Source organism: Mixophyes fleayi, chromosome 6, assembly GCF_038048845.1.
Source record: "Mixophyes fleayi isolate aMixFle1 chromosome 6, aMixFle1.hap1, whole genome shotgun sequence".
Classification (NCBI taxonomy): Eukaryota; Metazoa; Chordata; class Amphibia; order Anura; family Limnodynastidae; genus Mixophyes; species Mixophyes fleayi.
Genome location: NC_134407.1, coordinates 214,143,783 through 214,171,465, shown reverse-complemented (window position 1 = coordinate 214,171,465; position 27,683 = coordinate 214,143,783). Strand labels below are relative to the sequence as shown.

General features: G+C 42.3%; 1 protein-coding gene and 1 pseudogene across 5 annotated transcripts in view; both read left to right on the top strand.

The window, feature by feature from the left end:
• Positions 1-11,178, top strand: part of LOC142159808 (uncharacterized) — a 64,578-nt pseudogene extending 53,400 nt beyond the window's left edge.
• The window catches only part of LOC142159786 (uncharacterized), a 164,864-nt gene that overhangs the window by 7,612 nt on the left and 129,569 nt on the right, over positions 1-27,683 (top strand). The window contains exons 1-2 of one of the 5 annotated variants that reach the window (XM_075214515.1): positions 26,454-26,690; positions 27,278-27,389. The exons of 1 other annotated variant lie outside the window; for it this stretch is intronic. In XM_075214515.1, the coding sequence (XP_075070616.1) occupies positions 26,611-26,690; positions 27,278-27,389 (192 nt within the window). In that variant the 5' untranslated portion in view covers positions 26,454-26,610. Of the gene's footprint in view, positions 1-1,757; positions 1,854-26,453; positions 26,691-27,277; positions 27,390-27,683 lie in introns of those variants that run through there. 3 more of the 5 variants (XM_075214514.1, XM_075214513.1, XM_075214516.1) reach the window with 3 other exon arrangements.

Here is a 27,683-nt window from a genome sequence, read left to right as displayed (position 1 = left end):
TACAGCCGTGGCAGTTTGGCGGAAAAATCGGCGTTTGACCAGCGTAGCAGTTTAGATGTCAAGGAATAGCTGGAGATCACCAAGAGCCTCTTGGTTGGGGGAGGTAGGGAGGGCTGCTCTCAGGATTTGTTCTTTAATGCGAAAGAAGTGGACCCGAAGTAAGGTATGTTTAGGGGCAACCTCTGGAGTCTGGCTGGACTTAGGCAACCAATGAATCCTATCTATAAGAAGGTCTAAATCTGATGCCACTGGTAGCAGCTTGCCAAACAAGTCCGTGGCATAGCCATATAAGTCAGCGTTTGAGACAGAGTTCGGGATACCGCATATTTTAATGTTATTGCGATGGGACTGGTCTTCCAGGTCCGTGATCTTGTCCCGAGATGTTGACACCTCCTCCCATAGCTGATCATGAGCAGCAGTGAGATCATAGTGTGAGGAGACCTGCTCCTCCAGGTTGATCTCAAGGCGATCCATCCGTTCTAGCACCAATCTGCGCCAGGTCAGATTTAATTTCTGTAACTGTGGTCCGGAACTCAGATTTCATATCAGACTTCAAGGCCACCAGGAGCATTGTATAGATCTGAGGATAACAGGGCTGTCCATGGTGACCATTGGAGAATCTTCTTGGGCCACATCTGGGTCTAGTTGCCCCAGAGGTTGAGGAGATTGAAAGGGTTGTTTCCCAGATTTGGAGGATATTCGAGAAGATGATGAGGCCATCAAACCCCTTCCGAAAAAATTTACAGGTGGAGGCGACTTAGCAGATTTAACTTTCTGAGACGACATGGTGTGGCAGAGTAAGGGAGAAAGGAAACCCCAGAGGGAGCTTTATGACAGAGTAAGTAGCGAGATGTTGCCAACGGTACCTGAAGAGCACCGTAGTATCTGGTGTCGCTGCATGTATAGAGATAAGGTCAGGTCACAGTCCAGGTATCGAGATTAGCTATCCATTAGCCGGCCACGGGGTCATGATTCAAGCCGGTAAGCAGAGAGGTAGCCTGGAATAGCAGTCCTTCACCTGCTCTTTATAGCAGTCAAATGCCACCACCTGAGGGGAGCAGGAATCCCCTCAAACCGTAACGCAGATGTCCTAAGGTAAGCTTAGTGAGGACAGAAATATCCCGTGGAGGAAAGGGCATCAAGCACCATAGGTGGCAATGGTTGTGTGAATAGTCTTAAGCGTAGTATTGTTATTACAGGCTGATTAACAGATGGCCGCAGCTCCTGAGTGATTATACTGAAGTGGAATCTGCTGCAGTTATATTTAGATGAAAGCACCCTAGATGCACAGAACTGGAGAGAGATATCTCTTTGTGTAATGATGATCCCAGCAACGGTGGGCTATATTCCCAAAGTCTGTAAGGCTGGTAATAGCTAGAGCTTTATAGCATATAGTCAATCATGTGCTCTTTTATATACTCGCATCAATGAATCACTGGTCCACAGGGTCAGCAGCCCGTTTTAGATGTTGTATGAACGTCTGGGAGGCCGTGATGTCCAGAGTTGTTGCCGGCCAGGTAATGGGTGGCAATCGTGGACCTCAGTATTTAGGGTTCAGATCGCTCATCCCCGCAATCACGACCCAAAGGTGCCATGCCGCGAATCGTAAGTGGCCGCTCGCGGTCCACTCCAGTAAATCCAGGCAGCGTTGGGGAAGCCAGGAGAGGATCCAGCAATGATAGACTAAAAAGGGGGGACCAGCAGGATCGAGCAAGGAGGGCAGTCGGGACTCCGGCAATTTCGCTCTGTGACAGGCAGAAACAGGAGCCTGTTGAGAGGCAGAAACGTCTCCACACGGACCAGTCCTCAGGCCCAGTGACGCCAGAGAGTCTCAGATGGGTGGTAAGCCACAGGTAGGTCGCCTAGGGGTCACAAAGGTGGTGTTTAAAGGCCTCAAGAGAGAGAGCTCTGCAGCACTGCGTCTATGTAAAAAGGTGTTCAGGCCACGCACTCCCCCCTTTCCCTTATCCAGTTTTTTTTTTGTTCTTGCAAGGCGGGCTGGACACTGGTTTGCTCCTTAGTTCGCTTAAGGATCAGGTGTTGGCTTTTTCTGTCTTCTTTTAAAGAAAGATGCCAGATGTACAAACATTCATAGAAGGGGTGCTTCATGTGCAGCCTCCAAATGTTCCTTCGGTAGCACCTTGGGATTTAACCTTGGTATTGAATGCTTTGAAGCATTCTCCTTTTGAATCCTTGGACATGGTGGATTTGAAGTTTCAAACATGCAAGACTGACTTCCTTCTTGCCATTTTTCAACTAGAAGAGTTTCTTAGCTCGCAGCATTTTCCTGCAAGGCTCCTCATCTTGTTTTTCATGAGGACAGGGTGGTTCTTCCAAACAAGACTTTCTTCCTTCCTGAGGTGGTGTCCAAAACCATGTTTCAATGCAAGGGGTGCAAATTAGTTTATTATTTTGCACATAAGGAAAATACAGGTTGTTTTTATCATGTAGCACACAAATACTTCATATCTTATTTATACACTGAAATTTAAAGTTGATCTACGATATGCTCTACCCCAAATATAAATCTGCCATCACATTTTAAATTTACCTCCCCCTCTAATGCAACATGGTTATTCCTTACTTACTTTTGCTTAACTTTCCTTAATGAATTAGGCCCTGACCAAATGTTGATCTTTGGAAGACAAGGTTTCTGTTTTGTTCTCTGGATTTGGTCCGAGTTTTGCATATTTATGTGTGAAGGACCCAAGATATGCGCAAGTCTGAGGCTCTTATGGCCCTCTATGAAGTACACAAGAGAGTCTGGCTAGCCTCTATGGTGACTATTGCTCCCTGTATTACGGCTGTAATTCGCCAGGCATATATTATGAGGTTGGGCAGCCTGTTTCAGATAATCTTAGGGCTCACTCCATGGGATCGGTGATTGCTTCCTGGGCGGCACGACATGGTGCCTCAACTGAGGAGCTGTGTTGGGCAGGCACCTGGTTCTCCATTCACACTTTTACATGTTTCATGTGTTTATATCAGGGGATACTAGGTTTGGGAGAAAAGCGCTTTGTGCCATTCCTTCTGAGCGTTCCCATCCTTTATGGCGGATTTGGGACGTCCCCAATGTACTCTGTGTCCCACTATTGGATGTCGGAAAAAATAGGATTTTTATATTTGTGTAAAAACAGTTTCTCTTTGTCCATTGGGGGACAATGCTCTAGTTTCTCCTTTTGTGTGACATGTTGAGGTTTTTTTTTGTTCAAGAGAATGTTGTTTTCCTCTTTCACTGTTGTTTTGCTCTTTTTATATGTCTCCTTTTCTGTGGGGCTTGGTTATACATAAACGGAAGCCTAAACAGGAAGAGGGGCATAGGGGGGATGAACTTAGGGCTAGATATCAACTCTTTTAAAGTGCCCAATGCCTATTCTCACTACACTATACCCCAATGTACCCGGTGTCCCTCAGTGGAGTAAGAGAAACGGATTTTACATAACTATAATAATCCTATTATTATCCCTTAGAGTAGATGCAAAGCGGAATTCCTAGCAATAGCTAGCCCACTACTTAACCCTAAAACCAGAGATTCCTAGGGGCCAATATTTAAGGAAGAAAACACAAAAGAGAACTTTTAAAAATAAATGTTAAAGCCATTTAGCACGGGTTTCTACATTTTTTTTAAATGTTGACATTTCATTCTCACCCCCACCAAGTGATGTGTCTGTGTGATGACTGTATCATTGTGTGTGTCAGGTTTCTATAAGGTGTGAGGATGTCACTGTCTATTTCTCCATGCAGGAGTGGGAATATTTAGAAGAACACAAGGCTCAATACAAGGACGTGATGATGGAGAATCACCAGCCCCTCACATCACTGGGTAGGAAAAGATTTAACCACACCCCTGTCTGTGTGTATAGGAGATGCCTTCACTACATGTAACAATATATATGTGTACAGTGTGAATTGTTTATAGTTTGTAGTTGAATTTGCCTATGTGCTTTGCTTAGGAAGTAAATGTGTGCATTACAACAGAATTTGTCTCCACTAAAAAGTGTACTTCTCTATTGTTGTTGTGGAGCGTTGGGTGGAGTGTATGTAGTGGCGTAGTGCCTGGTGAGGGCTTAGTTTCTATTTCTATTCCCTGGGTGTCATTAAATGTACAGAGCACCATGATTGGTAAAAACTTCCTACGAAAGGTTTTGGGGAGATAATTGTGGTAAACGAATGTAAGAATAAAGGAGAGAAACAGGATAGATCATATGTAATGTAGTGATGATAAAGGATGTTGAAAAATAGATGATAATGGATTCTAATGAAATGCAGAAATGTGTGGAGAGTATTTTACTAATAAAAGTAAACGACTAGATTGTATAGCAGAGTATGTGCTAATAATGTGCAAAATCTTATTATGCATTTGCTACAAGTAGAGACATCTGCGTATTTCCAGTGATTAGCTACCAAACATTTGGATGCATTGACACTTTGTAGTGATAAATTTGAGTGTTTGTCCAGACCCTCAACGACAAACCTAGAAGAAAAACCAGGGGGGTAAATGCATTAAAGTGAGATTCTAAAACATGGCCACTAATTGCAGCAGCATCAGAGCCTAAGGGTGACCCTCTCCTATTGTCTGAAGCCCCTGGGATTCCTCCTGATACTATCATGAGTAGTGGTGATGAAACACTATAATGGCTTCTGTGTAAGAACGCTAGAGGGGAGGACGAGGTGATGATGGGGGACTTGCTGACAAGTAATTCAGTAGAGTTTGGAAGGTCCCTGGATGCTGTGGTGTGGGTGCCATGGCTTTGTTTTGGTTAAAGCTGAAAGCCACAATCCCTGATAATACACAATGGGATTTATACTCTTGTTTCTCAGAATCAATAGTGAGGGTAAAATAACATTTCATAAAGCTAACCAACATTCATTTTCTCCTAACAGAACTACGCAAAGATCCATCTGCTCTTATTAAGGAGGAACCTGTATCATGTGAAGAAGGAAATCTCACTGACATTTATACACCCACAAATCATGCACAATATACATCTACTCTTATTGAAGTGAAATCGGAACCTTCTTTCACTGGAGAAGAAAGTTTTAATAACCTCAGCTATGTTAGTAGCCAGAGAAAAAATGTGAATGATCAAAGTGTAGACAAATCTTGGTCTTGTTCTGAATGTGGAAAGTGTTTTACTAGGAAAAGAAACCTTCTTGTACATCAGAGGATTCACACAGGAGAGAAAGCATATTCTTGCTCTGAATGTGGAAAATGCTTTACAACGAATTGGAAACTTTTTTGCCATCAGAGATGCCACACAGTAAGTAAAAAACTTTTACCACACACTTGCTCTGACTGTGGTAAATGTTTTTCCTGTAACTATAATCTTGTTGAACATCTGAGAATTCATACAGGAGAGAGACCTTTTTCTTGCTCAGAGTGTGGTAAATGTTTTTCCTATAAATCAAGTTTTGTTGAACATCAGAGAATTCACACAGGAGTGAAACCTTTCTCTTGCTCAGAGTGTGATAAATGTTTTTCCTTTAAATCAAATCTTATTGAGCATCAGAGAATTCATACAGGAGAGAAACCTTTTTCTTGTCCGGAATGTGGTAAATGTTTTTCTTTTAAATCATATCTTGTTGTACATCAGAGAGTGCATACAGGAGAGAAGCCTTATTCTTGCTCTGATTGTGGGAAATCTTTTATCAGTAAATCACTTTGTAATACACATCAACGAATTCACACAGGAGAAAAACCATATTCTTGCTCTGAATGTGGGAAGTCTTTTAATTGTAAATCACATTGCAATACACATCAGAAAATTCACACAGGTGAGAAACCATATGCTTGCTCTGAATGTGGGAAATCATTTAATAGTAAATCAAGTTGCAATAAACATCAGAAAATTCACACAGGAGAAAAACCATATTCTTGCTCTGAATGTGGGAAATCATTTAATAGTAAATCAGAATGCAATAAACATCAGAAAACTCACACAGGAGAAAAACCATATTCTTGCTCTGAATGTGGGAAATCATTTAATAGTAAATCAGAATGCAATAAACATCAGAAAATTCACACAGGAGAAAAACCATATTCTTGCTCTGAATGTGGGAAACGTTTTTCATGTCAATCTAATCTTATTAAACATCAGCGAATTCACACAGGAGAGAAACCATATCCATGCACAGAGTGTCGGAAAGGTTTTTCTTCTAAATCAGATCTTGTTGCACATCAGAGAATTCATACAGGAGAGAAACCTTATTCTTGCTCTGAATGTGGGAAAGCTTTTATCCAGAAAAATAACCTCTATATGCATCAGAGACTTCACACAGGAGAGAAACCATATTCTTGCTCTGAATGTGGGAAAGGTTTTTCCTCTAAATCAGATCTTGTTGTACATCAGAGAATTCATACAGGAGAGAAACCTTATTCTTGCTCTGAATGTGGGAAAGCTTTTGTCCAGAAATCTAACCTCTATGTGCATCAGAGACTTCACACAGGAGAGAAACCATTTTCTTGCTCTGAATGTGGAAAAGGTTTTATAAATAATGCATCCTTAATTAAACATCAGAAAAGTCACAAGTGAGAGGCCATACATTTGCTGAGTGTGAGAAAAGTTGTAACCAGAAATCAAGCTTTGTTCCACATCAGAACATTCACACAGAGTATACCAATATTTGTGTTCTGAGTTGGAAAAATGTTTGCGCAGGAAATCAAGCTTTGTTGTGCATCAAAATGTGGGAAATGGTTTACTAGTGAAGCACTATTTTTTGCATCAGAGAAGTCACACTGGAAAGAAACGGTAGTCTTTCTCTGATATGGGAATGTTTTGTGAGTTAAATCTGTCCCTATAGCATTAGTTTTATTTATGGCTTTTCAGAAACCCTAAACTTAAAATTCCAGTTGCCTAAAGATTTAGTTACCAAAATATTTGCAGAGCTATGTACAGGTTTCTGTACCCTGACAGATCTTCAGACGTTTAACATTACAATTACATTTGCTGTGCAGCTGAGTATAAGCTATTCTTCTCGTTCATCAACCATTTTATGGCTAAAAGGCTGATTACAGTGTGTTGGAAAGTTTCTCCCCTCACAGTCACCACTTTTTGTAAAATATCTTCCATTTTGGGAAGCTGCTGAAACTTTTAAAAATGTATTTGTAAATGCCATATTTTGGGTTTAGTTATCCTTGAAGTGCAGTCAATTTATTTGTCATATATTGATGATGTGACAGGTAGGACCTCCTATGCCACCCTGTCTGTTGTTGCTGGGAACCGGCTGTGCTTACTTTGCCTCTGTTCCCTTTCATTATCCCAAATGCGCCCTCTAACCGCAGTAGGAGGAGCTTACAAAAGCTGCCACCACTGGACTCCTTACCGTCATTCAGTACCAGGTTTCTTCTGGGTAACTGACGTTGAGAGTGTACCCTGTTACTGGTGTACCTGGGCTGGTACCCCTGACCTCTTCCTGTGAATCATGGTTGCTGTGGATAGATCCCCACTTGCCTATCACACTGGCCAGAGCTGCAGGGTAGCGGGCAGAGCGGTGGTACCGGAAAGCTGGGTCCAAACCTCAGAAACAGCTGGGAACGGATTAGATTTTGGGTCTAATCTGTAGGTCACAGGAATAGAGAAATTTCCAAGCAGGTCTTTGAGATCAGTGATGTTTATTTGCTCACACTGGTTGAAGGTACCAGTGAGCAGGTCAGATGAAATAGAAAGAACAATTTTCAATACAAGACCGTGCTTTTTATACCTATTTGGACACAGCCTCACAGGGTAAGCCAGCCCCCTGAGGTTTCAGCTATTTTTAGAATCAGGATGCACTTTGTTTACCCAAAAATGGATTTACATGCATTGCAAATCTAACAATATTTACACTTATCTGTGATATCCTAAAACTCGCTGTGATTTCCTGCATCTTGTTTTAGACACAGGAAATCTAATAACAAATCTAATTCAACCTTCCTGTGCGTCCAGGTGCTGGACCCTCACACATCAAAAGGTCTATTTAACATGAGATTAACATGGGTCCTTACTTCAGACAGTTGCAGAATACACATTCCCAACGAAAGTTACAAAGTCATTTCCCTACACCAAGATACACAAAAGACCTCCTCAACAAAGGCTTATTGTATCAGATATATACCTCAGAAATAATGCATTTCCTCCAGCAAAGTTAAAACAAAAATTAATTTCTTCCCCTGGTCTCAGAAATAAAGATATCTCCTTTACCAACATACACACAATATCAAACATAAGTACATTTGCAATTATATAAATAAGCGTCCTGTGCTATTTCTTTTAAATGAATTAATATCATAAGTTATTTATAAGTGATCCAGTCACACATGAGTTGAATAAAATGATGCAGAAAAATAGTAGTGCAGACTAGCGCCAGACTACCCCGCCGGGGTGTTCCCCGATGCTTGTTAGCCCACGGTGGCCATCTTAGTGATGTACAGCACCTCCTTCGCAGGGCTTCACTCATAGAGGCAGGCCTGCAAGAAATACACAATACTTCTTCCTTCTAAACGGTCAGGAGGCTGTTTTCATCACTTCTACTCTGAACTTTGTGTATGTTTAGCAGTCACAGTTAGCTTCTCTGGGTACTGCAGCTTTGCTCTGTACTTTGCATCTGTTTTGTAGTCCACTTTCAGCTTGTCATTGTGCACTGTTGCTGTCCAATCTTGGAGGAAGGAACACAAGTGTCTCCTCAGATTCACAGAGTGGTGCCACCATTTTTAGTGTGGGCTATGTGTTTCGGCTTATCTCCAGTGCCAAGGTGTTAGGATTCTGTCCTTATTTTTAATTAGGCCTGCAGTACCTCTCTGCTACCAGTGATGCTGCTCTTATACCTGGACAGATTCTCCTTGCCTGCAAAAGGTTAAACCCTCAGCACACTGTATTTTCCCCCAGACTGGTGCCTTATAGGACCTCATGAAGATCCTGTTAGTTCACAGATTGGTGTCTGTTCACTTCTATTTTGAAATTCTGCACAGATGGTCTCCTCCTTTAAGGCGACGCACTTTACATGGTTCCACTTGAGGGAGTTTCAGTCATCTGACTATCTCTAAGGATGCACTCTTTAGTGCAGCTCCAGGGTTTAGAGACTCCAGGGTAGTCATATCGGTTTTCAATGAATTAGTCAGAGCGTTGCATTCTGGTGAGGAAGGGCTCTTGAAATGCAATCGGACTATGACATTGCAGTAACATACCTCAATCATGAGGTAGGAACCAAGAGTCTGCTGGCCATGAGAGTCCTGCATAATCTTGAGATGAGCATGACATTCCAGCCATCGTGGTAGTATTCACTCTAAGGGTGTAATCCTGGGTTGTAGTTATTCTGAGCTAGGCTCTTCTTGTGATATTGGTATGCCCTTTGCACCACTGGGTGGAGTGTCACTGCTCCTTTACAGATGTTGCTAGTAGATGCAGTGTCAGCAACATGGGTCTTGCCTGTTTCCTCCAGTAGCAATTCTTTGGGGGGTTTCCTTGATGGTTAGGGGCTACTGGTGGCACTGGACTGGCTGTGAGGGTTATGGTACTTGGACATTTTCAGCATGGCTGATGACCCTTTGTGGTATCTGCCTCTTAAGACCAGATCTGCTAGGTCAGGTTTCTTTCTGCTCCAGAGTTTCTTGGCTGACTTTCACTTTTTGGCTCTTAATGCCACGATCATTAAGGCCTAGGGCTTCCCTGAGCATGGTTCAGATCATGCTCTGGGCTAGGAACCCAGTTTTGGCCAGAAATCATCTCATGGTGTGGAAGGCGTATACTTCTTGGTGCAAGCAGAAGGGGGTTTCCTATCTTTCCTTTTTTCTTTTTGGTTTAACCTGTTTACTTCTCTCTTGTTAGAGGGTGGTTTCAGAGTACAATGCACATGCAGCTTCCATACATCATCCGAGTAGCAGTTTTGGATATTATCCTGCTGCTGACAGTCTTGCAGCACTTTTAATTATTTGCATATTGTATTCTGAGTCCAATAGGAGACACTGGACGCCCACACTTTATGCTCTTTGTTCATTTCTTGATCTCCTTGTTAAGATTGTTGTTCTCTCCTCTCCCTTTTGTTCTGTCCTATGGGATTTTTTTTAGAAAAAAAATCTGAAATGTCCAGTTGGTCACTGGAGTATAGATGGCTTAAGTTTTGGCTTCGAATTTAAAAGTGCCCTGGCTCTTGTTACCGTGCTCTATACTCCAAGCATATCCAATGTCCCCTATTAGACTCCATATACTAATACTACTAATTACTACTCCATATAGTAAAATTAATCAACCTGTCACCTTGACCACTTAACTGCATCCCTTTTGTGTCGAAACCCTGTGCTTTGGTTGTGCTTCCCATTTTGGCCATTGATGTGAACTTAACCAAAAAAACAGTCCTCCATGAGACCTGGTTCTAATTGTATGTTTACTACAGTGAAAGCATTTCAATAAATATCCTCTCAACGGGTTGGGTAAGAATATGCGGCACTCAAAATGCCAACGATAGAAATGTTGACACATCAGTGATGAAATTGATGACATGTACACATCAATGTACACATCAATATTGTCGAAGTAATGAAAATGTCACCACAAAATATCTTGAAGCAAAAAATATGGTGACGTGTAATATTAGTCGACAATGATAAAATTGTGACAAACTAAATGTCGACATTTAACAATATGAGTAAAAATTAAAGTGTCTACTCTACAAATAGCAGCGTTCTGTTATGTTACCGATCATAATTTCCACGTGTGTGTATGTATATGTGTGTGACATATATAATTTATGTAATTAACAAGGCTACATGTGTACGTACCTGATATGTTCATTACTTATAATCTGTATCCAAAATCAGACTATTAACTGTTTGTTAATAATAAAATATAGATTTGCAAGCTAAGGATCCAAAATGTATTATTTCCTTAATCTTATAATGTATTCACATTTATAGTTTAGAATATCAATCAATTGAATCAATCAAGTGAATATTTTTGTATTTCATACAGTAATCCTGTATTTTTGTGTTCTCCAACCTTATAGCATTATAAAAAAAATTTACAATGTATTTTTGTGAAATGGTTTTACTTGTATTATCAATATCAATAAAACATCAATAAAACAGGCTATGTTTCATATTAAATACATTATGCACAGGTATATTCATCATTGTGTTAAAGTTGAAGCTCACCCTCTTGCCTGTATTGTAAATGTATATATCACTATCCTTGTTCTTAATATTAAATGTACCAAAATATATGTGTGTGCGTGTGTAATATATATGATATACAGTACTGTGCAAAAGTTTTAGGCAGGTGTGGAAAAAATGCTGCAAAGCAAGAATGCTTTCAAAAATAGAAGTGTTAATGGTTTATTTTTATCAATTAACAAAATGCAAAGCGAATGAACAGAAAAGAAATTCAAATCAAATTTGGTGTGACCGCCCTTTGCCTTCAAAACTGCATCAATGCATCAATTCTTCTAGGTACACTTGCACACAGTTTTTGAATGAACTCTGCAGGGAGGTTGTTCAAAACATCTTGGAGAACTAACGACAGATCTGTGGATGTAGCTGGCTCATATCCTTCTGTCTCTTCATGTAATCCCAGACAGACTCAATGATGTTGAGATCAGGGCTCTCTGGGGACCATATCATCACTTCCAGGACTCCTTGTTCTTCTTTACAATGAATATAGTTCTTAATGACATTAGCTGTATGTTTGAGATCGTTATCTAACACTCAAATTCCACTTTTTTTTAATCACTGTTTAAAACTAAAACTATTCCTTGTTCTGACCTTGGTATTAGTTCATCAACAGTCATTTTATGTTTAGACAACCACTTGTATCTGCTTTTATTGTGCCCTTTGACTCCAAACACAAGGATGATAATTTATAGTAAATAATTTAAATGCATGCAAAGTGTAATCTGTGACTTAGATGTATCAGTTAATAAGGTTTTTGTTTCGGTGACGTCAGTGCATTCTTTGTCACATAGTGGAATTGGAGTGTTAGATAAATGTGACATGAAATGACATACACTATTGATATGTGGTACACCAAACAGAAATAATTGTAAGGTCTTGCATTTGTAAATTCTTGCTTTGTGAGAAGATGTTATACATTAATTAACCTTGCTATTTAATTACCAACATTGTATTACTGTTAACTGTCATATTAATAAGCCTGCATTGGTAGTGCTTATTGAGGAAATGAATCCTTCCGTTTGCCTAGATTTGCACTACTCAAGTAAGGCGGAGTTTATCGGGGAGGTTTTCACCAGGAACCACCGCAAGGCAGTTTGGTCTTGGCTGCGTCTGTCCCGCAGTTTCTCTCTATTTTTTGCTTTATGAGCCTAAATAGAGATTGCACTCTCAAAACCATGGTACTATTTGAGACATAAAGACCATAATATTGCAATTATTGAGAATATGCTCTGAATCACTGGTGTGATAGTATTAGAACCATCCATTTTTCCCCTTTTCCCATTAGATATGTATTGAATATACAGAAATAGTCAGAAATGGCAGACAACACGAAGAGATGAATAGTAGAAGTCAGCAGGTTACCACTAGAATGATGGTTAGATACTCTGGAGAGTGTCAGCTCTGCAGTCAGCAGGTTACCACTGGAATGGCGGCGAAGTACTCTGTACAGTGTCAGCTCTGCGGACAACAGGTTGAAAATAGAATGGAAATCTCCAGAAGGAACAAAACACAGCAGGAGCAAATGGAGCCACGTCTAGCACCTAGGAGGTAACAAGAAGAACAGGCACCAAACTTTAGGAGGAGGTGCCATTTGAATTTGGAGTCAAAATGCCTTAACCAATAGGAGGAAGGAGAAAGGATAAATAGATTGCGCAGACCTGAAACGAAGATGGCGGTGGCTGGGATGGAGGAGGCTGTTAGCGGGACCAGGTAAGAGTGCCGGGGATCTGGTGTGCAGCCCAATCACCCAGCGTGTGACAGGTAGCCAATCTCTTAGGTTGTTGCAAATGGTTTTAGTGATGGGCAAGAAATTTTCCATGTAGATCTTTGAGATGTCTTTGTTTATAATCACTCCCAAGTATTTAAGTTGGGTAAGGCGCCAGTTTCAGACCCTCAGATACATCCGAAGGTGTTGTAATATTAAGGGCATGTCGCACTTTTACACAAGGAATATCACTGACTGGTATTAGCGCTACTAACCTGAGAGGCGTGGAGTCTAACACACCACCGGTGTTCACCAGGGACCCCCGCAAGGAGGTTTGGGCTTTGCTGCGTGCGATGTGCAGGTCGCGGTTCTCCCAGGAAGTCACCAGTGCAGCGATTAGAGGGTAGTCAGACAGGCCGAGTCGAAACCAAGGAAGCGAGGTACCACGGAAAGTAGGCAAGAGTAGTCAGGAACGGTCCAAAGGTCAATACCAGTGCGGGCAGCGAAGTACAAGGGATATCCGGAAGAGAGGTCAAACAAGCCAAGGAGTCAAATACACAGGAGGTCAGGAACAGGAATACAAACTAAATGCTGGAGCTGGTAAACCAATACTCTGGCACTAGACATGTGTCAGAGGCTGCTTTAAGTACTCTAAGGTGCCTCCTGATAGGTTAGGGTGATTTAGGCGGTAAAGACATGCTGGCTGCAGACAGGTGAGTAGATATAGAGTTCTGCTGCTAGGCAACAGGACGAGGATTGCGGAGAGAAGGTGTCCGTCTGCGGCGCCTGTGGAGAGCATGGAGACGGCACCTGACAGGGCACTGATTTCGATAAGTTAATTTTAAAGTGGGAAAGGTCTCCAAAAGTACGGAATTATGACATTATATTTGGAATTGAAATTACAGGATTCGTGAGGATAGCAAGGAGATCATCGGCAAAGAGAGCAAGTTTAAATTCTTTGTCTCTCATCTTTAATCCAGAAATATCTGGGTTCATTCTAATGGACCGTGCCAAGGTCTCCATACATAAGTTAAAAATCAATGGAGACAAGGAACAGTCTTGCCTTGTTCCATTTGTTATTCTAACGGGTTCTGACAAGTCTCCATTAACCTTGATCCTTGCCGTCAGATTTGAGTGTAAAGTTTGAATCCTTTCCAGAGAGTATGCCCATCATGAAGTCCCAGTCTACTCTATCGAACGTTTTTTCTGTGTCCGTGGACAACAAGACAGTTGGGGTATTAGTAGATGTAGCAAACTGAATTAAGTCGATTCGTTTTGTAGTCTTGTCACGTCTCGCAAACCGGGACAAATCCTACCTGATCTGAGTGGATTATCTGAGGCAAGAGTTTTTTCACTCTACAGGCTATAAGTTTGGCATATCATTTTTTGTCCACATTGAGCAGTGATATGGGTCTATAGCTAGGACATAGCGCTGGGTCTTTCCCTTTTTTAGGGAAAACTAATATGGGCCATCAGAGAGTGGTGTGAAAAGTGAGATTGTGCGGATATTGAGTTGAAGGCCCGAAGCATGAGTGGTGCCAATTTATTCCTGAAGGTTTTGTAGTATGATACCGTGAAACCATCCGGGCCTGGGCTCTTCCCTGAAGGTGTTGTCTTAATTGCCTCCTCTAGTTCCTCAGTGGTGAAGGTGCCTCCAGCATTTGTATATTCTCTGCGTCTAGAGTGGGAAAATTAATCCGTTTAAGATATTTGGCTATATGTTCCTGTTTCATTGAACGTGCTACCAGGTGTAATTTGCTAGTAAGGTTATAGAGTTTAGAATAATATGTATGAAATGTTGCAGCTATGTCAGACAAGGTGATAGATATCTTCCCGGCTTCTGATTTCATGTGTGGTATGTATATGTGCAGTCTTTCGGCCCGTAGGGCTGTTTGCCAGGAATTTACCCGGTTTGTCCCCCCCCAGTAATAAAACTTATTACGGCATTTACTGTGATCCAGCTATAATTTAATCTGACATTAATTTGTCCAGTGCCTTTCTTGTTTCTATCAGCTAAGGTTGATAATTCCTTAGAAGCTTTATGTCTCATCTCAAGGGATTTAATTTTCTCAAGGTGGGTATCTCGGTGAGAAATGTTTTGCTTTTTCATAAAGGTACCTAGTTGTATGAGTTTCCCCGAATAACGCACTTATGTGTCTCCCTCCCATAGTGAAAGTTTGGACACGTCAGGGTTGTCATTCAGTTGAACATATGCGTCTAGCGTTGTTTCAATTTGTGTTTTATTATAAGCGTCTTGAATCAAGAGTTCATTTAGTCTCCATGTATATGGTCTATAACCCGACTGGGGTAGCAAGGGGGACATGTATACCAGGGCGTGGTCAGACCAGGTGACTTGGCCTATTGTGACTTCTTTAATCAGAGTTAAGTGATTGTGGGATAGGAAGAAGTAGTCCAGTTGTGAATAAATGTCGTGGGTGCGAAATGAATGTGCAGTCCCGTTCTGTGGGGTGTTTGAGTCTCCACGTGTTGACCACCTGGTGTTCGTGAATGGTGCGTCTCACCTTGCAATATGCTGTACCAGAGTCTAGCTGCCCCAGAGGAAGTGTCGACGGCAGAATGGAGAACCCAGTTGAGATCACCTCCTAGAATGAGGTACCTTCCCTCAAGGGATCAACTTTGTCCAATAGGGTTACTAGCAAGAAACATTCACTAGAGTAAAGGGTTGGTTGAAGATCTTGCATTTCAGGACCAGACCCTTACCTGCTTGTAGTTTATGTATAGTTATATGTTTAACAGATAGGCACTCAGAGAGGAGAATAGTCACTCCCAAGTGTCTTACTATCGGGATTATTGCATGTGAATAGGTGTGGATAATGTTGATTATGTAAACGGGGTTTGGATCCTTGCTTAGAAGTGTGTCTCTTGTATGACAGCCACATCTATCTTTGTTGCTATAAGATCTCTTAGCAACCTGGATCTTTTCTCCGGGATATTTAGACCCTTAACATTAAGGGTCATACATTTGAGGGTATCCCTCATCATTAAAGAGAAACAAGCAGTCTATAGGATATTCACAATGGTATTTCGAGGTGGAGAACCAAATCACCCAAGTGGGAACAGATGGGGAAGGATGATGGTGGGAAGACGGGATGGGAAGGAGGATTGGGGTGCGGTAATATGCAAATAGTAATAACTTCTGAATTGAATATCTACATATTATGAACAAGTAAAATAGACCGCTCCAGAGAGATACGGAGGGCAGTGGCCCAATCATGCTCCAGAAAGAACTTGTGCGGTCCATGGGTACTGGGGGAGGGGCAGTGACAATGACAATTAGACAATAATGCTTCTTGTGTACTGTAACATGAGTATATTTTATAAATAAATGTACTATTTAACTGTCACGGTTTGGTAAACTGGATTCTTTGATCTGCCCAAATTGCCGCTACTCCTAGCAAGGCGCGGAGTCTAACGAACGGACGGTTTTCACCAGGGACCACCGCAAGGTGGTTTGGACTTAGCTGTGTCCGCCTGCATGTCGTGGCCCTTACTAGATGTCAGGTGAGACCCTTTAGGGGAGTAAGTTGAATAAGAAGAACAAGATGCTGCAGGGAAGATGGAGCACAAGGCCTGTAGCCAGCGGCACAGTGGAGTCAGGTTGAGCTCCTGAGCCAGCGGCACAGTGGAGACAGATGGAGTGTAAGCTATTTATCCAGCGGCACAGATGGAGTGTAAGCTCTTAGCCAGCGGCACAGTGGAGACAGCTGAAGCGTAAGTTCTTTGCCAGTAGCGCAGTGGAGACAGGTGAAGCGTGAGCTCTAAGCCAGCGGCACAGTAGAGATGGAGCGTGAGCTCTTTAGCCAGCGGTACAATGGAGACAGATGAAGCGTGAGCTCTTGGCCAGCGGTACCGCGGAGATAGGTGAAGCGTGAGCTCTAATCCAGCGGCACACTGGAGATAGGTGGAGCACTGAAGACCAAAGTAGAACACACAGGGAGCAAGACGGTAAGTCTTAACCAGGTAGGTAACTCGATCAACAGGCACTGAGGAGAAAAGTTTGGAGCCAGAATGATTAACCAATAGGGAACATGCAGAGGACATGAAAGACAGAGTCCACGCATGCGCAGAGCCAGGACGCCAGCAGCCGGAGCACGAATCAGTGAGGAACAGGTGAGCGTGTCGGTCTTCGGTTGTGGAAGCCGAACGATCGTCGTGTGACAGTACCCCCCCTTTTAAAGGTGGGCGCCGCACACTTGGGGTTCGGCTTCAAAGGGAATTTCTTGTGAAATTTCTTAATAAGTATCGGAGTATGAACATCCGAAGCGTGGATCCAGGAGCGCTCTTCAGGACCGAAGCCCTTCCAGTCCACCAAATACTTCAACCCTCCTTTACAGAATTTTGAGTCTAAAATTTGTTTAACTTCAAACTCTTGGTCTAGATGAACCTTGGGTACCGTAGAAGGAATATGGGAAAAAGAGAACCAGTTGATGATCAGAGGTTTCAGCAACGAAATGTGAAAGGAATTAGAAATCCGAACAGAGGCTGGTAGAGACAACTTAATACATACTGAATTGATGACTCAGGAAACGGTATAAGGACCAATGAACCGGGGAGCTAATTTCATACAAGGAGTTTTGAGGCAAATATTTTTTGTAGAGAGGCATACTTTATCACCAATTTTGAAGGTAGGCGTAGCCCGGCGTTTCTTATCAGCCTCAATTTTATAACGTTTCGAAGATTTCTTAAGACACTTCTTTACTTGATTCCAATTAGACACAAATCTCCGCTGAAAAGTATTGACAGCAGGAACCTGGGTGGGAGGGAGGGAAGTGAACTTGGGAAAGGATGGATGGATGACATAAACAATAGAGAAGGGTGAATCAGAAGAGGATTCGTGGAGGGTGTTGTTGTGTACAAATTCAGCCCATGGTAGAAGATCTATCCAATCATCTTGATTTGCAGAGGAGAACATTCTGAGGAAGGTTTCCAAATCTTGGTTGACATGCTCAGTTTGTCCATTAGACTGAGGGTGATAGGTGGATGAAAAATTCAATTGAATCCCAAGAAGTTTACACAAAGCTCGCCAAAATTTGGACACGAACTGGACACCTCGATCCGACAAAATCTCAGTGGGGCAACCATGCAACCGAAAAATCTCCTTGATAGATAGTACAGCAAGGACTGGAGAAGAAGGAAGCCCAATGAGTGGAATAAAATGGGCCATCTTCGAAAAACAGATCTACCACAACCCAGATGGTGTTATGTTTCCTACTAGGTGGTAGGTTGGTAATAAAGTCTATGCTAATATGTGTCCATGGTTTGTCCGGAATGGGCAGAGGAATCAATTGACCTGCAGAAGACTGACGGGAGGACTTGTGTTGACTACAAATATTACACGAAGAGACAAATTCCTTGTCATCAAGGTGGAACTTAGGCCACCAATAGTTCCGAGAAATTAATTCAGTGGTTATATGAACTCCGGTATGACCAACAAAACGGGTGGAATGGAACCATGTTAGAAGTTTCTTCCGGAGATTAGGTGGAACAAAAGTCTTCCCAGGCGGAGGTTAACAGGCAGTTGTCAAAGTAGAGGTAAGTAGGCATTTGGGATCCAGGATAGGTCGAGATGGTGTCTCCTCAGTATTGGCGTCAATACAAAAAGCCCGGGACAGGGCGTCGGCACATTTGGTTTTTCTCTCCAGGTTTAAATGTGATGCGGATATCAAAACGAGAAAAGAAAAGGGACCATCTAGCTTGTCTAGGGTTTAGACACTGGGCAGATTGTAAGTACAGAGGATTTTTATGATCTGTAAAAATAGTAACTGGATGTCCAGCCTCCTCCAACAGATAGCGCCACTCTTCCAGGGCCGTTTTAATAGCAAGTACTCTTTGGGCCTGAGTCATTAAGGAAAGTAAGGCAAAAAAAGGAGTAAATGTTCTCCGGGACAAACCATGTTACAATGCAAGGGGTGCAAATTAGTTTATTATTGTGAACATAAGGAAAATACTGGCTGTTTTTTCATGTAACACATAAATACTTGATAACTTTATTTGTACACTAAAATGTAAAGTTGATCTAGGACATGCCCTACCCCAACTATAAATCTGTCCCCACATTTTAAATTTACCTCCCCCTCCAATGCAACATGGTTTTGCCTAGGTGCAAAGTTACTCCTTTTTTATGCTTTGCTCTCCTTAATGACTCAGGCCCTTTGTCTCCAATAGCATAATTTTTCTCTGCCTGTAAGAATTTCCTGGAGAAAAATGGACAGGGATGAAATAAATTGAGATGAGTCTTCTGAGAAAGGACAGCCCCCACTCCCACATTAGAGGCATTCATTTTAAAAAAAAAACGTTGAGAGGTGTTGGGTTGCTGAAGAATAGGTGCTGAGGAGAATGCCTTTTTAAGGAATTCAGAGGCCTTCAAGGTCTCCGGAGGCCAGGATTTAGGGTTGGAGCTCTTCCGTGTGAGAGACACGATGGGTGCCACGATGGGACAATATCCCTTAGTAATTCGAAAATCCTAGAAAACGCTGCACGGGTTTCAAGCCAAGAGGAAGAGGCCACTCAATTATTGCTCGCACCTTTTCTTGATCCATCTCCAATCCCGTACCAGAGACTAGATAGCCAAGAAAGGACATCTGAGATTGTTAAAAAAGACATTTTTCAAGTTTACAAAAAAGTTGATTCTTGCGGAGTCGTGACAGGACTTCTGTCACATGGCACGATGTGACTGAATATTCTGGGAAAAAATCAAGATATCATCCAGGTAGACTACACCATCTTCATAGAGGAGGTCCCTAAAAATCTCATTAACGAAACTTTGGAAAACCGCATCACCAGATATTCATAGTGGCCGTCGCAAGTGTTAAAGGCCGTTTTACATTCATCTCCTGCTTTGATTCTGATGAGATTATAAGCTCTTCTGAGATTGATGCTGTCAAAAAGTTTGCTAATGAGTGGGATGGGATATAGGTTCTTAATCATTATAGCATTAAGACCCCGGTAATCAATACACAATCGTAACGAGCCGTCCTTTTTTTTAACGAAAAAGAATCCAGCCCCAGCAGGAGAGGAAGAGGGTCTAATGAAACCATGTTGGAGTTTTTCTTGTACATAGTCAGACATGGCTAGGGTCTCTGACAGCTATAGGGGATACACACGTCCACGAGGAGGGACTTGGCCAGGTTGGAGGTCGATGGGACAGTGCCAGGCTTGATGCGGAGGAAGATGTTCCGATCATGTTTTATCAAAGACATCCAAAAAGGACTAATATTGCTTTGGGAGAAGAGTACACTTGACTTCCGAAGAGATACTAGTAGAGGCAAGGGGACAAACTCGAGAAAGACAATCCTGAAAACAAGATGGACTCCAGGATAAAACTTGGGATGTAGTCCAATCCATTTGAGGCGAATGTTGTTGGAGTCATGGCAACCCCAGGATGACAGGACTGGTGGAGGACGGTAAGACATGGAAAGAGATCATTTTCTTGTGTAGTTTACCCACCTGAAGGATGATAGGCTTAGTGCTGGCCTTGATTAGTCTGTTAGAGATAGGGGAACCATCAATAGCAGTAATAGAAACAGGATGCTCCAATGGATATGTAGACAAAGAACTTTGAGACACGAGGGAGAGTGAAATAAAGTTCCCAGCAGCTCCTGAATCCAACAAGGCGTAGGAATGGATAGGACCTAATGGACCATACAACGTAATGGGAAAAGAACAAATCATAGGTAAAATGGACTGAGAAGAGGATTTAATGTCACCTAATCTGACATTTACGGTACAGATTAGGGCTTGGCGTTTCCCAACTTCTTGGGACAATTGCTAAGCATGTGGCCCGGGTCGGCACAGTAAATACAGTTTGTTCTTAAACCTTAGATCGCGTTCTTCCAGAGTCAAGCGTGACTGCCCCAGATGCATCGGTTCGTCCTCAGAAATAGGAGAACAGTAACGTGGAGTTGACCTAGGCAAGGAACGTCGGGAGTTATCCCTTTCAGCAGCCCTTTCGCGGAAGTGAAGATCCACACGATTACAAAGGAAAATCAGGGCATCCAAGGTGGTTGGTAGTTCCTGGGAGGCCAGAGCGTCCTTGATTTTATCGCATAGTCCTTGCCAAAAGGTAGCCACCAAAGCATCGTTATTCCAGCGCAACTCGGATGATAATGTGCGAAAACTGATAACATATTGAGCCACAGACCGTGAACCCTGGCAGAGTCTGAGGATACTAGATGCAGCAGCAGTAACTTGACCAGGCTCATCGAAAATTTTTCGGAAGGCTGCAATAAAGGCAGCGCTATCAGAAAGAAGGAGATCATCACGCTCCCAGAGGGGAGAAGCCCAGGCCAGGGCTTGGCCAGGAAGCAAAGAAATTAGATAAGCCACCTTGCTGAAGCACAAGGCCTGTAGCCAGCAGCACAGTGGAGTCAGGTGGAGCGTAAGCTCTTTAGCCAGCGGCACAGATGGAGCTTAAGCTCTTTAGCCAGCGGCACAGTGGAGACAGATGAAGCGTGAGCTCTTAGCCAGCGGTACAGTGGAGACAGGTAGAGAGTGAGCTCTAAGCCAGCGGCACAGCAGAGACAGGTGGAGAGTGAGCTCTAAGCCAGCAGCACAGCAGAGATAGGTGGAGAGTGAGCTCTAAGCCAGCAGCACAGCAGAGACAGGTGGAGCGTGAGCTCTAAGCCAGCGGCACAGCGGAGACAGGTGGAGCGTGAGCTCTAAGCCAGCGGCACAGCAGAGACAGGTGGAGCGTGAGCTCTAAGCCAGCAGCACAGCGGAGATAGGTGGAGCACTGAAGACCAAAGTAGAACACACAGGGAGCAAGACGGTAAGTCTTAACCAGGCAGGTAACTCGATCAACAGGCACTGAGGAGAAGGGGGAAGTGCCTTTTAAAGTTAGGAGCCAGAATGATTAACCAATAGGGAACATGCAGAGGACACAAAGGAGAGTACGCGCATGCGCAGAGCCAGGACGCCAGCAGCCGAAGCACGAATCAGTGAGGAACAGGTCAGCGTGTCGGTCTTCGGTTATGGAAACCAAATGATCGTCGTGTGACATTAACATTTATGACATAAAATATGTTAACCAAATTTTTGGAAAAATTAGGAACTTTGCAACAAATAGATATGGGTTATATGTGTGAAAAAGACTATTTCCATTCTAGCCCTCTTGTAAAGACTGTGGCAAGAAGAACAAAATAAGTATTTTATGTGCTTATCTGAACAAACTTGAAAGAGTTGTAGAGGGCCGCTGAAGAAACAGTAAGGAGGACTTTTCAACAGACGTCTGGGATATCTTAAGTCTGAGGTAAGTTCTACTACCTGTAAAGACAAATATAAGGATAAAATGGAGCAACACATAACTTGTTGAGAAGGCAATCTGAGGGTGAATAATGAAGTCAGTCTTTAGACTCTGGTATCTTCCTGTACTTCTTGGTTTTGGCATTTTTGGGAGGTTTTCTTTGGTCTGATTGTCGGAACCTTTCTGTTCTCTGTGGAGCATCCATCGGAGTCAGGAGTGTGAGTGACTCTTGCCATTCTGGAAGTGAGATACATTGAATGTCCAGAGCTGAGCAAAAGGTAGAGATTCCTGACGGTTCCCTAAGAGCAGCTGATTTTCCTTCATGAACAACCTGCAATTGGAATGAGAAGCTCCCGCGATATTTTATATTTTTCTTTCACAATTCTTCTGTAAGGGGTCTAAGCATTCGCCGTTGTTGAAGCGTGTGTTATAAAAGATCCTGGAACACCTGAATTTGTTGCCCATTGTACTCGAAATTTCCCCAAATTATCATCCTTCTGTGTGAAATAATGTAACCAACAAATGACATCCCTGGGACATTCAGAAAGAACCCCTTGTGGACTGAGCACCGTATTGGCTCTGTTAAAGGTAATCATATTTTCCAGTGGTTGCTCTAAGACTTCGTTGCACACTTTTGACTTTGTTGACTTTCTGGAGTCTTTCTTAGCGAATCCCTTCTTGTCTCTGCCCATCTGGGACTCCAGATAGTACACTTAGTAGTTTGCAAAAAGTCGATCAACTTTCATCTGCAGTACATAATATAATACATGAATTGTCACTGGTCACTTCCCTCATCTGTGGTCTAGGTGGCCACAATAGCCATGAAGCGGCTAGGGTTACATTGGTGTATGAAGCAGTTGGCTTGCCAGGGGCTTTAATGTACAGACATGTGAAGCACTTTTGTGTAGGCAACAAATCAAAGACTGTTGTAACTTAGAACTTCCTCTGATTGGATCTGGTAATACTAGAGCTGAGTGTGTTGATGAACCGATTATGTGTGGTTAGTCAATTAAAGGAAGCACATCAATGAGTTTAGCCATCAATGGGTGGAATCCGACTTCAATGCAAAGTCCCTTGAGTTCCATAGTGATGTTTGTCAAGCAGCAGACCAGGATTGTCTTCTTGAAGCAATCAAGTATAAATGACATATATAAGTTATGTCATCAAATGGCAATGAGTGTTATTTTGTATTACTTGTGTGACAATTGTTTCAAACGGCCACAAGGTGTAAAGTCTGATTAATATAGGCTCTGCTTGAGATTGCTTGATGAAAATTAAACAGAAAGGAGTTGAAATACAAGTGTGGTATTTCACAGAGTGCAACGATGGTGAATGATAAGCAGATGGCAGCAAGGCAACAAGGTACAACCACCACCAGCAACCAGATTTATAGAATTGTATTGTACAGATTGATTGGAAGCACTTTATGTGAACGGGGATTAAAGCTAACTGAGGAGCACTGGCACAGCAAGGGATATTATGAGACCTCAGGTGGGACCATCTGTCCCCTTTCCTCCAGACCAACACAACAGTACCTTTGTGTGCTACTCTGGCTGCGTTCCGGTGCGTGCCAAAAGGAAAGTCTCACGCCGAATTTGTCAGCTCTGCAGCTTTGTTTGGATTGATCCAGATCTTAGTACGTATATAGACTTGCTCCGCAAGGAGCCGTAACACACATGGCATGCCTGGTAACACCTGTGTGTATATCAGGACAGCCCAAGCAGCACTGCCAGCAAAGGGACAGCGACCAGGGAGGGAAACCATGGAGCAGGAGCCTCTAAAGTAAGAGGGTAGCGGTGTAGAAGGTCTCCAGGTGTGAATCCCCTTTACAGGAGCTGCCGCATCCTCCCTGCACTGAGCGAGAAGATCGTCCTCTGGAGCTGAGCTGGAGAAATCTGTGCACCATATTCCCAGAGGGGGCTGTCCATGGATGGCTGCGGGCACCACTTGTCACCTCTGTACTGCGGGATGGAGAACACACTCACCCCTAAGAGAGCGGAAGTCTCCACTGTGTTACAGAGGAGTAGCCTGGCTGTATAAGCATGGCGGTAATCCAGGATAGAACAGTATAGATATTATATATTATTAGTATAAGGTATTTGGGCTGTATAAGTATTACAGTAATGTGGGATATAACAGTATAGATATTATATATTATTAGTATAAGGTATCTGGGCTGTATAAGTATTACAGTAATTGTGGGATATAACAGTATAGGTAATATATATTATTAGTATAAGGTATCTGGGCTGTATAAGTATTACAGTAATGTGGGATATAACAGAATAGGTAATATATATTATTAGTATAAGGCATCTGGGCTGTATAAGTATTACAGTAATGTGGGATATAACAGAATAGGTAATATATATTATTAGTATAAGGTATTTGGGCTGTATAAGTATTACAGTAATTGTGGGATATAACAGTATAGGTAATATATATTATTAGTATAAGGTATCTGGGCTGTATAAGTATTACAGTAATGTGGGATATAACAGAATAGGTAATATATATTATTAGTATAAGGTATCTGGGCTGTATAAGTATTACAGTAATGTGGGATATAACAGTATAGATATTATATATTATTAGTATAAGGTATCTCATACTTGCCAACATTTTTTTTTCCTTTTCCGGGAGATGCCGGCTGGGACGTGGGCGTGCAGGGGGCGGGGCTGCGAAATTGCGTCATTTTGGCCCCGCCCCCGTGACGGAATGACGCAAATCGCGTCATTTTACAGTGGGGGCGGGGCTAAACGCCGCGATTCCGGGTGAATCGCGGCGTTTAAACTAAATTTTTCCCCCTTCCTATCAGGGAGATTGCCACACTCGTCCGGGAGACTCTTGCAAAATGCGGGAGTCTCCCGGACAATCCGGGAGAGTTGGCAAGTATGAGGTATCTGGGCTGTATAAGTATTACAGTAATTGTGGGATGTAACAGTATAGGTAATATATATTATTAGTATAAGGTATCTGGGCTGTATAAGTATTACAGTAATGTGGGATATAACAGTATAGATATTATATATTATTAGTATAAGGTATCTGGGCTGTATAAGTATTACAGTAATGTGGGATATAACAGAATAGGTAATATATATTATTAGTATAAGGTATTTGGGCTGTATAAGTATTACAGTAATGTGGGATATAACAGTATAGATATTATATATTATTAGTATAAGGTATCTGGGCTGTATAAGTATTACAGTAATGTGGGATATAACAGTATAGGTAATATATATTATTAGTATAAGGTATTTGGGCTGTAGAAATATGCTGGTAATGTCAGTATAAAGCTGTGCAGTATAATATGATGTCAGTACTTCCTGCACCACATCTGTGAGGCTATATATTATATTATATATTATATTAGAAAACATATTTTAAGAATAAAACAAACCACTCCGTGAAACCACGCCCACTGGCTAGCATAGACACGCCCCGTTTGAACAGCTGACTTCCTCAGGCAATGAGGCCGCTCTGTCCCCGGTTACACACAGCGGCGGCCATTTTGTCAAAGCCTTTGGAGCTCATAATACGACAGGGACAAGGCACAGACCGGAAGTACTTCCGGGTGAGAAGTGAGTGAAATAAAGCGGAGACCTCGCGTGTATGTGTCTGGCAGCAGGTAATGATATTTATTATTACAGTACAGGTGGAGCAGACTCTGGTGCCGTGTTATTATTATACTGGTGGAGCAGACTTTGGTGCCGTGTTATTATTATACAGGGGGAGCAGACTCTGGTGCCGTGTTATTATTATACAGGTGGAGCAGACTCTGGTGCCGTGTTATTATTATACAGGGGGAGCAGACTCTGGTGCCGTGTTATTTTTATACAGGTGGAGCAGACTCTGGTGCTGTGTTATTATTATACAGGTGGAGCAGACTCCGGTGCCGTGTTGTTATTATTATACAGGTGGAGCAGACTCTGGTGCCGTGTTATTATTGTACAGGGGGATCAGACTCTGGTGTTGTGTTATTATTATACAGGTGGAGCAGACTATGGTGCTGTGTTATTATTATACAGGTGGAGCAGACTATGGTGCCGTGTTATTATTATACAGGTGGAGCAGACTATGGTGCCGTGTTATTATTATACAGGTGGAGCAGACTCTGGTGCCGTGTTATTATTATACAGGTGGAGCAGACTCTGGTGCCGTGTTATTATTATACAGGTGGAGCCGACTCTGGTGCCGTGTTATTATTATACAGGTGGAGCAGACTCTGGTGCCGTGTTATTATTATACAGGTGGAGCAGACTCTGGTGCTGTGTTATTATTATACAGGTGGAGCAGACTCTGGTGCTGTGTTATTATTATACAGGTGGAGCAGACTGGTGCCGTGTTATTATTATACAGGGGTAGCAGACTCTGGTGTTGTGTTATTATTATACAGGTGGAGCAGACTGGTGCCGTGTTATTATTATACAGGTGGAGCAGACTCTGGTGCCGTGTTATTATTATACAGGTGGAGCAGACTGGTGCCATGTTATTATTATGCAGGTGGAGCAGACTCTGGTGCCGTGTTATTATTATACAGGTGGAGCAGACTCCGATGCTGTGTTATTATTATACAGGTAATATTATTTAATAATGTTATGTATTTTCCCTCTTACTTTCCTGGTATTGCATAGCATGCACACTGTGGCATAAATTATATATATGTATTCAATTGTTTGTTTTAACGCGCTAAACCCCAAAAAAACGAGGTAAAATATTACCGTTAATACGGTAATTACTCGCTAAATTTCATCTCGCAGCTCCCTGAGCAGCGAGCTGAAATTCAGCCCGCTGGCAGCGAGTAAGTACCGTATTAACTATTTACGCGCGCAAAATTACCGTATAATATGAAGTTTTTTTAGAGCGCTCGTTTTTTTGGGTTTTAGCGCGTTAAAACAAACAATTGAATACCCCCCTTTATGTCTTAAATGTAATGTTGTAGTATGTGTTGTATGACAAGAAAGTAAATCCTGTTCATATCAGTCCATTATATACATTGTACAGAACATTCAGCACATACCAATGCCTAACAATAAGACCGCATAATGCGTCCGTATAATGACTGGTATAACTGCATTTAGCTTCATATAAATGAGCCTCTTACTTCTGTTTTTGCATCAATGTTCTTACCTACTTTTTTCTTTTTTTCTAATCCATCTACAAGGCAGAGTCTATATCACCTGACTGTCACAAGGATTATGGACGCGTACGTGAGTCACAAGTCTGAGAATATTTTAAACATCACCCTGGAAATCATCTACTTAGTGACTGGAGAGGTGAGGAATTGTGGAAATGTCACAATTATATCACTATTATCTCTATTAATAAAACATGAACCTAGCTGGAGAAGTGAGGGATTCTGGGAATGTCACAGTGATATAACTACATCTGTGAGCAGAAGAGGAAGTAACTAGACCAGGGCCCAGTAACAGTAGAATACAGTGAGGACTTGTGATAATTAGTGGTGAGGGGAGAACTGAGGGGACTGAGTAAATTGCATTCTATTAAATATCCCACCACTGGCCCTACAATTTCAAAGTGGTCCAGACACCGACTACTTACTCATATAT